Raw genomic sequence first — 10,820 nt, 5'->3', positions numbered from 1 at the left:
TTAAATACTCGTTTTAACAAAACCCTATATTTCCATGCAGTCATATTACGTCGTTCGGATTTCTAGACCTTACAACTCTTCCCTCCCCTTAAATTGAATTTCGTGCTTGAAATTTAAAACGTATCGAATAGTTCTAGATAGCGACTACTAATCCCCATCTCAGTCTCCCAAGTAGCCTCCTCCTCGGAATGATTTAGCCACTTGACTTTAACCATCTGGATCACCTTGTTTAGGAGTCTCTTCTCCCGTCTGTCCAATATCCGGTTAGGTCTTTCCTCGAAAGACAAGTTCGGTTTCAACTACAGAGGCACATAATGCATTACATGCGAAGGGTTCGACATGTACTTCCGCAAAACCGAGATGTGGAACACATTATGAACTCCCGCCAGATTCGACGGCAACACAACTTTGTATGTAAGTGTCCCAACTCTCTCGAGGATCTTGAATGGTCCTATGAATCTAGGACCGAGTTTTCCCTTCTTACCAAATCTCATCCTGCCTTCATAGTTGTGACTTTTTTTCACAAACATGTGATCACCCACTCCAAACTCTAGATCTCTGCACCGCTTATCTACATAACTCTTCTGTCGGCTCTGTGCAGCCTTCATCCTATCCCCTACCTCATCCCAATAGATCCACGACCTACACTTTCTCCTATAGAGAGCCTTATATGGAGCCATACACCGATAGATGCTTGGTAACCGTTGTTTTATGTGAATTCCCCAAGAGGTAACTTCGGCTCCCAGATGCCTTGGAAGTCGATCACACAAGCTCTGAGTAGGTCCTCCAAGATCTGAATCTCTCTCAGACTGACCGTCAGTCTGAGGATGAAAGGCTGTACTGAATAGAAACTTGGTACCCAATGCCTGATGCAGACTCTTCCAGAATGCAGATGTAAACCTCGGATCTCTGTCTGAAACTATAGACACTAGAATCCCATGCAATTTGACTATCTCTTTGATGTACAACTCTGCGTAATGGGTCATGGTGAAAGTCTTCCTAATCGGTAGAAAATGTGCTAATTTGGTAATCCGATCAACTATCACCCAAATGGAATTAGACCCTCCAACGGTCCTCGGTAGTCTTATCATAAAATCCATAATGATGTTCTCTCATTTTCACTCGAGAATAGGGAGCGGTCTCAGCTTTCCTAAAGGTCTCTGATTCTCTGCCTTAACTTGCTGACACATCAAACACTCAAACTCGAAACTCAAAATATCTCGCTTCATGCCCGGCCACCAATAAAAAGACTATAGATCCTTATACATCTTCGTACTCCCTGGGGGAATAGAGTACCGGGTGCTGTGGGCCTCCCTCATAATGTCTTTTCTCAGTGAATCACCACTAGGAACCCATAGTCGGTCGCAATATCAGAATATACCATCCTCAACGGGATACAATCTCAGACCCTTAGACTCATCAATATGCCTCCACTTCTGCAACTGCTCATCAGATTACAACCCTGATCGAATCATGTCCCTCAGTGTCAACTATACTGTTAGGGTAGAAAGATTAAGAGCATCGCCCCTGACATAAACTGCAAGCCCAAATCTCTGAATCTATGCCTGCAACGGTCTCTGTTAAGAAAACTGAATAATCACTGCAGTCTTCCTACTTAGTGCATCAGCTACATCATTAGCCTTACACAGATGGTAGCTAATGTCACAGTCGTAGTCCTCTATCATCTCTAACCATCTCTTATGTCTCATATTCAGCTCTTTCTATGTGAAGAAGTACTTCAAAATTTTGTGATCTGTGAAAATATTGCACTTCTCCCCATACAGATGGTGTCTCCAAATCTTCAAGGCGAATACTACTGTTGCTAGATCGAGGTCATGAGTCGGATAATTCTTCTCATGAACCTTCAGCAGTCCGGAAGCATAAGCTATCACTCTGTCATGCTGCATCAGAACTGTGCCCAAACCTAGCTTCGAAGCATCTATATATATCACATACTCGCCTTGCCCTAATGGCATAGCTAGAACTAGCGCTGAAGTCAATGTTTGCTTCAGCTTTTCAAAACTTTCCTGGCACTCTGATCCCCAAATGAATTTGGCATTCTTCTTCGTCAAGGTGGTCATTGGCACCGCAATAGACAAAAATCCCTAAATAAACTTCCTGTAGTACCCAGCTAATCCCAAGAAACTGCAGATCTCTGTCACACTCTTAGGCACTTGCCTATCTCTGACTACCTCAACTTTGCTGGGATCCACCTCGACTTCGTCTCGGGAAATAATGTGGCCAAAGAACGCCACTCTGTCTAGCTAGAACTCACACTTGCTGAACTTGGCATATAACTGTCCGTACTTCAAAGTCTGTAGTGCGGTCCTCAAGTGTTGACGATGTTCCTCTCTGCTCTTCGAATAGATCAGAATGTCATCTATGAAGACTATGATGAACTGATCCAAATACGGTTGAAATATGTGATTCCTGAGATCCATGAAGATCGCTGGTGCATTAAGCAGTCCGAAGGGCATCACATAAACTCATAGTGCCGATAACGCGTCCTGAAATCCGTCTTGTGCACATTAGAATCTCTCACCTTCAATTGGTGATATCCTGGTCGAATATATATCTTCGAAAACAATGATGCTCCCCAAAACTGACCAAATAGGTCTTCGATCCTGGGAAGAGGGTACATGTTCTTGACTGTGACTCTGTTCAGTTCTCTGCAATCGATGCATAGTCACATGTTGTCGCTTTCTTCTTCACAAACCATACCGGCGCACCCCATGGAGAAAAACTCGGTCGAATGAAACCCTTGTCCAGGAAATCCTGAATATGATCTTTCAATTCTTTCATTTCTGCAGGTGCTAGACGATAGGGTGCCATAGAAATCGGCACTTTACCCGGCATCATCTCAATAGAAACTTCCTCAGGAAAGATGCTGGGAAAATCTCTGCGATCTTGAAATCCTCCAATCTCAGACTGACTGGCTTAGACACTGACACAATACTCACCAGGAATTCTTGGCAGCCTCTCTGCATAAGTTTCCTCGCACAAATACAAGAAATGATGTTCGGCATTTGTTGGTTCTTTGCTACCTCGAAAAAAAGGATTTCCTATTGGGCGATCCCACATAGAGTGACCTCAGCCAGAAATCTTTCGAAGCTACATTCGTCGAAAGTCGCTCTATACTTAGAATGATGTCAAACTCAGGAATCGGTAGCACAATCAGATCTTCCTGAATAGCATCCTTGTACAATCGAAGCTCCAAGTTCTTCACTATCCTCGAGGTAAACATCTGATCACCAGAAGGAATCAAAACTCTAAAACTCAAATCCATGGGTTCTGGTATGATCCACAGTCGCTTGACAAAAGTCTTGGATATAAATGAATTTGTAGCTCCTGAATCTAGCAGTACTAAAGTGGCTACACCTGAAATAATTATCCTTCTTGCGACAAATTATATCATCAAAACCGTTCAAGCCTAATAAATTCAAGAAATTCCATCAATAAAACCCATAATTCTCGATAATTCTCCAATTAACCCTTAAAAGTTCCCGAATTTGCACGTTTCCCGATCAAAATTTACGAAAATTAGCACTTGAGCCCCTAAAAATTTCGTTCTTCTTGCCAAATGGTCCTAAAATTTTCGAAAAAAATTCCAAATTTGGCCCTGTATTTACCGAATTTGCAAAATAGTCCTTGAAGTTTTCGGTCATTTCAATTTACTCCTCAAAATTCTTAAATCAAACCAATTCAACCCTTAAATCCATCTAATTAGAACATGCCACATATTTTATACTAAGTTCTCGATCCAAAAAGTAATTCCAACAATCAAAGTAACATCCCATGCAATCAAAGCAATATAAAGGTTTTTAAACAAGAATGTTACTAGTGATCAGTGTCGAGTCTGGCTCTGCCTCCGTCTCCTCGACATACATGACATAGGCTCTGCCAGTAGAAGGAACCTTGTTTCTCGGGTAGTCTGCAGCTTTCTGGTCCTCCTCCTTGCAGATAAAGCACTTGAATATCCCCCACATGCACTTACCGAAATTTAACCGGTTGCATTGCTTTCAAGGTTGTCTCTCGTCTGGCTTGGGTGCCATTGGAGCCTACGGTGGCCTCTATTGCCCCAGTTTCTTGAACAGTCCTTGGGGCTTCTGTTGCCCCTGATTCCTGGATGGCCTTGTAAACTCCTTCTTCTGATACTGTGAACTCTGTTGGGCCCGATGCCTCTTCCGCTGTATCTCCATATCTATATCCCTCAGGGCCTGCTCTGCCTGAAAAGCACAAGCAGTGGCAGCATCGGAAGTAGCTGGCCTCATCAACTTGACATCCCGGCTAATGGTGGGTTTGAGGCCATCCATGAAGTGCCTCAGCTTCTCAGCTGTATCTCTCGCAATAAGAGGCACAAAGTGACAGTGTCACGCCCCGAGACCGAGGCATCGGTGACATCCTGCATTGTTAACAATTACTTGAAAACAATAAGCCTCGTATCAAAAATCCAAAACCAGTCTTCTTCATAAATATAACATTGTCTTTGCAATGAGAATAGAACAACATTTACATCAGAGTTTTGCGGAAACGAAACAGAAGAAAAGAATAAAAATCTCAATTCTTGAACTTGTCTTTCGATCACCATCCCTAGAACGCTTCCTGCTCCTCCTCATTCAGTTGTTCTTCATTTTTATCTGAAATTTGTAAGGGGTGGGTGTTTTGGAAAACACTCAGCAAGTGGGGGTCGATCGATTTACAAAGATACATATAGAACTTAATTTTCTCAAAACATGTTTTTAATAATCTTTCAAAACTTATTTCTTTTAACGTATCATAACAGAACCGAATCAAATATGAGACAAATGTTATCAAACAAATCAGAGCAGTTCAAAAGCGAATCAGAACAATTAAAAACAATTCAGAACACAACACTGTTACTCACCTCATTTAATGGTCAAATTGACCCCAATATGTTAGACCTCTAAGGGGTGAGGCCAGAACACAGTTTTATATCCACCGATGGGGGCCAGACAGAATTACAATTCTGTTCCCATTTTCAATTCTAATCATAACAGTGTATCACATAATTCAACTTATCGGACAGAAGTTATAAGAATTTTTAAACGAACACAGCGAAATCAAAGAATATCGAAAACCAGAAGGATATATCATCGATCGGAATTTTAAAAGATACAGTGTATTTTTCGAAAGGAATGGACACACACACATGCATTTCATGATATGTATATATATATATATATATATATATATATATATATATATATATATATATATATATATATATATATATCCAAGTTTATAATTACAAATGATTATGTAACAAAAACTCACTTATCGAAATTCGAAGACGTGGTCCAAAAATTTACGTGATTCTTGAATGAATTTGCTCCCGAAAATTGGGCAGCACTTCGACGTATTTCTGAACACTCGACTGCACGAAACTTTCTTCCTTGCCTTGGCCGAATTTTGGAGGATTTATGGAAGTGAGGGCAGAATTTTTGAGGTGCTTTTTGGGGTGTTTTTCATTCAGCCATAGTGTAGTATTTTTTGGAAAACAAATGGCTTTTCACCTTGCCCTTGGACGTCCAACTTGAGCTCCAAGACATGTCATCAATGTGGTCAAGCTCCATCTCAAGAACCAAGGGTCATTTGTATCAACTCAAGGGACATTTCTTGCACAATAATTATTTCCAAGCCTCTTAGTTTTTCCCTTAGCTTCTTTCTTGGTTAACTCAAAGGTCATATTTGGCATAATAAGTTTTTCCAAATCTTTTAGCTCCTCCTTTAGCTTCTTTTTTGGTTCTTTAAGGACAAACATGGTTGAGCTTCATTGAGCTGAAATCTTGAGTTCATGAGCTGGGGTTTTACTCTACTGTTGATGACTCTTCGATTGATGCGATTTCTTATAGCATAGCTTCCCGTGGAGATATCCCCGAGCTTTGGAGTTATTTCCCCGAGTCAAGTTAGCTGAAAATTTAAGTTCATTTTTGAGTTTCATAGTTAGAATGAAAGTTTTGAGCTTAGTTTAATCTTAGTTTCGAGTTTTTATTTCTTACATGATTTTCTTCGGAAATTCCGGGTTCTCACAAATAGCCTCGATCGAACCTTCTGATAAACTCAGCAACAGACAACTCCCCATGTCGAAGACTCATGAACTCTCGTGTCATGCGTCCCATGACGTCAGTTAGAAATTATTTGTTGTAGAAGATGTCCTTGAACTGATTCCAAGTGAGAGTAACTAGATCCACCCCATGTGGTGCTCCCTCCCACTATAGAGATGCATCATCTCTCAACTTATATGTAGCACATCTGACTCAGTCCCCATCTCTCATGTCTAAATACTGGAAGTGTAGCTCCAGTGACCGAATCCAACCCTCTACCACAAACAGGTCAGTAGTGCCCCCAAACTCCTTCGGGTTGAGCCGCCTGAACTGCTAATAAATATCAACCTGGGGTCTCGGAGCCTACTAAGCCTGCTCCATCAGTCGCGCAATAACCTCTAGAACTCGGGTAGCAGGATCTCCTGGCGATGGTGGTGGAAAGCCTCTTTCACCTCCAGGATTATCATTTTGCCAATCTGTATTGGGAGCTCTTTTGGGAGGCATAATATTTTTATACATTCCAAATTCTAAACGTAACTCATCATGCAATTTAATATGGCTTTCAAACATTTAATCCCCAAAACAAATAAACAGCTAACATGTACTATAAAACATATTTCATGTAATCATGCAGGTGGTAGCATTAAACTTTCAAATCATTTAAAACATGAAAACTTACAAGCTTGAGACTGGACGACTGAGCTTCTGAAGCTAGCGGTGGCACAAATCTCTACAAGAAACCTTGCTCTGATACCAATTGAAACATCTACTACCGAAAATACTACTAGGAAAAAAATTTTAAATAAGGACATGACTAAAACCAGTCTTACATGTGCATCCATGAAAATTTTGGAACAAGCAATATAAATTACCATCCCACGACTAAAAAAATAATTGCAGTTAACAAATCTTAAACTGCAACCAAATCTCCTAGTATACTGTTTAAAAGGAGCTCCACATCTATCCAAATCATCAAAATATAAAAGATGAAAAAACATTTAAAATATTGTTTAAACTCATGACAACAAAATCATAATATGCGGAAAAATGCAAGGTCCTTGCGTTTTCCGGTGCACCACTAGTCCCAATCCACTCAGTCCTCGGCACCTCCAGTCTCCTCATCAACAAACTGCTCACCTGCATCAATCACACCTAGTCAGTCTAAAGACTCAACACACCTGAACCGATATAACAAGTACGTATTCATATCATGCGACAGTGAAAACTACTGTAATTAAAATAAGTATCATGAATCTTAAAAGCATAAACATGAGCGTAAAACGTGTCGAGTCATATAAAATCATGTCATAACCTATCAACATATACGTGTTCATTTTTCTCTATTGAACTCATATCATTAGTTGTAACTTTCGTATCAGCTCTAAATCGATAGATCCATCTACGTATAACCGCGGTACACGGCGGCGGAGACATCAGAGATAGTTTTACCCATCAACTGAGTCTTGGACTTACATGTTCGTGTTCGTGTTTGTATTAGTCACAAACAACTCACCTCCTTCAAAAACATGTCATCGTGTTCACCACTTATAAAATGCATGCATATATTCATTTTCTTAAAACCAAGTATGCAATATATTTTTCAGCTTTTTTATAAAAATTAATATTCATAATTAACATATACGTTTTAAACATGCATTTTCCGCTAAATGTCTCTTCCAGGACTGCTAATTCGATTTGGGACCATTTTGCACCTAAAAACCCTAATTGACTATTTTACCTCTAGACCTTAAAATTTCGACCCAAAGCCAACCAAACATATCAAAATACCTTAAAACATTCTTTTAACCATTTGTTAGACGTAAACTCAAGCCCATGCATTAAATTCTATAATTGGTTTTAAAACCTGGACCGTGGTCCCGGTTTTAACCCAAATTAACTCGAAACTCAACCAAATTTCTCCAAACTTAAACCATGACTTAATCACACATGACCAGCCCTTAAATCACTTATTTCAGACCACCTAAGACCCTCAAAAGACATCGACCAGCTGCTGGAATTTTCTGCACTCCTCAAGATTCAAACCTAGTGCACCTAGCCTTCGACTTTCGACCCTAGACCTGAAACCGACGTTTCCAGACCTTGGCTAACCCTTCTAGGACCTTGACCAGACCCATGTGTACCTGATTGAACCAATCTAATCCATGTCTACATCTCTTGCACTCGGGATCAATCGAACTCAGCCAAACTCGACCTAGCATGCCACCAAGCCTTCGATTCATGCCTAGCCCTACTATCAGCGGACCATGGACCATCCCAAGACTTGACACCAAGACCTGAACAAGTGAGCAAGTAATCTTGCGAATGCGACATTGCGAGTTGATAATAAACATACATATAACTATCTGCTGGAGGCATCGATCAATACCACAAATAATCTAAATGGTCCACATGGTGGATGAATTGGCCCACAAATATCACCTTGAATACGTTCAAGAAACATGGGTGATTCATTTTGGATTTTAGCTGGTGATGGTCTTATAATAAGTTTTACAAAAGAACGTGCTTTACAATGAAACTTATTATTTTGAAAAATCTTATGGTCTTTTCAGCGGATGACCATGTGTGTTTTCTATAATTTTTCACATCATTATTGAATTAGGATGTCCTAATCAATCATGCCAATTAATTAATATTGAAGAATTTTCAACTACCATGTTTGATTCAATTGGACTTATATGTGTATAATGTAGTCCAGTAGGGAGCATTAGTAGTTTTTCAACTACATTTTTTTCCCAATTTATATGTGGTAAGACATATAATTCTCATTTTCTTCATTTATTGTCTAAGTATCATATCCATGGGAATATATGTCATTAAAACTCGACAAATTTCTTTTCGATTGCGGTGAATACAAAGCATCATTTGTCAGAAATTTTGTATCATTAGATAACAAAAAATGTGTTTTACCACAACCTTAAATCAAGTTTACATGACCTGATATTATATTTATCATTGTTTTTTTGGTTTAGTTCCAAGAAATATCTTTTATCTCGAATAATAGTGTGCGTTATACCACTATTAGATATAAAAATTTCAATGGGATTAGTTCCTTGTTTAGCTTTGTTCATAGTATTTTTCGTATTTGAACTTCAAAAAAATATGCAATGAAAAAAATTATTGACAATACAAACGTAATTTATTAAAAAATATAAAACATATCATAATTATAAAATAAAAAATTATTATATGAGTACATGAAAAATAAAATATTTTTCATTTCTATTCCACCAGTATATTGATTATAACACATATCATAATTATACAATAAAATATTATCATATGAGTAAATGAAAAATAAAATATTTTATATTTCTATTCCACCAATATATTGATCATTTTCAGACAAATCATTCAGAAAAATCTGCATCATCAAAATGAGATGAATCTCTCAAACAGTCACTGTATTCAGTTAAGTTGATCTCTTTTTCTTTTCTCTTAATTAATTCTTTATAGAGCTTACAAAGGTGCTCGGGGACTTGACAAATACGAGACCAATGTCCTGGAGTGCCGCATATTAAACAAGAACTTTCAAATCGTTTTGAGTGATTTTCATTAACACTCATGTTCTCATGATGCTTTTTTAGTGGGTCGTTCATGACGACATTTGGATATGAGCTATGGAAGTAATTATCTCGATTTTTTTCAAAATCACAGCCGCGACCGCGACCGCGACCACTTCCACGACCTCGGCCAAAACCTTGTCTTCGACTTTGATTTTGGTTTCCATGTTTAAATTCATTTTTACACATTTACTTTTGAAATGCTATTGATCCAGTGGGTCGAGATTGATGATTTCTCATGAACAGCTCGTTCTTTTAAGTTCAGAATATTTAGCAAATTCACACACTATATATTTTTGTTGGAGAGTTATATTTGATGCGTGAAAAGTGAAAACAGTTTTTTCAAGCATTACCGATTTTGTAACATCATGTCCACAAAATTTTGATTGCGAGATTATTTGATAAATTGTCGAGTTGTAATCACTGACTTTCTTAAAATCTTGGAATCATAACGTATTACATTCATCACGGGCAGTCGGAAGTATAACTTCCCTTATATGTTCAAATATTTCCTTTAATCCTTTCCATAAAGTCATGTGATATTTTTCAATGAGATCTTCACATTTTAATCTTTCATCAAGATGTCGACGCAAAAATATTAGAACTTTTGTTTTTTCTTGTGATGATGAGATGTCATTTTCTTTAATGGTCTCATTTAGACTCAAGATGTATTTCTACATCGAGAGTCCATGGCATATAAATTTTTCCCATCGGGCACAAAGAACTTGAGCTTTGCCAAATTTGACATGGTAATATTAAAAAAATAACAATTCATTTTATTAGTTAAGTTCTAAATCTATTAATATGACAATACAAAGTAACTGATAAATTATAATTACAAGCATTATTAAAAATAAATATTAGTGAGTATAATAACCAAAATAATTAAACAAAATAACCTTGAAAGGAAGAGTAAGTTTGAAGTGATTGAATGCGTTTGTGAAATCATATTTATAAGGTAAAAATTAGCCTTTTATGACCGTTTACAAAATCTCAAAATAATAAATGTATGTATATTCATAATTTTATGGTAATAATATAATGTATATAATGTTAATCATGTTTAAATAACTATGTATATCACATCACATTAGTATAATGAATTGTCAGTGATTCCTTTTATATAATACTCTGACATTATTCAAATATATATATATATATATATATATATATA

General features: G+C 37.7%; 1 protein-coding gene across 1 annotated transcript; it reads right to left on the bottom strand.

Annotated features, from left to right (window-relative positions):
- Window positions 1–2,661: 2,661 nt before the first annotated feature.
- Window positions 2,662–3,986, bottom strand: LOC140831435 (uncharacterized). Its single transcript, XM_073195187.1, has 3 exons — window positions 3,839–3,986; window positions 3,045–3,378; window positions 2,662–2,932 (listed from the first exon to the last, which is right to left on the bottom strand). Exons 1-3 carry the CDS (start codon window positions 3,984–3,986, stop codon window positions 2,662–2,664), a joined length of 753 nt encoding a protein of 250 aa, XP_073051288.1.
- Between the last annotated feature and the right edge of the window lie 6,834 nt (window positions 3,987–10,820).

Source organism: Primulina eburnea, chromosome 5 (assembly GCF_022965805.1).
Source record: "Primulina eburnea isolate SZY01 chromosome 5, ASM2296580v1, whole genome shotgun sequence".
NCBI lineage: Eukaryota > Viridiplantae > Streptophyta > Magnoliopsida > Lamiales > Gesneriaceae > Primulina > Primulina eburnea.
Note: the sequence above shows the minus strand (reverse complement) of the source record. Positions and strands in the feature narration are given on the sequence as shown.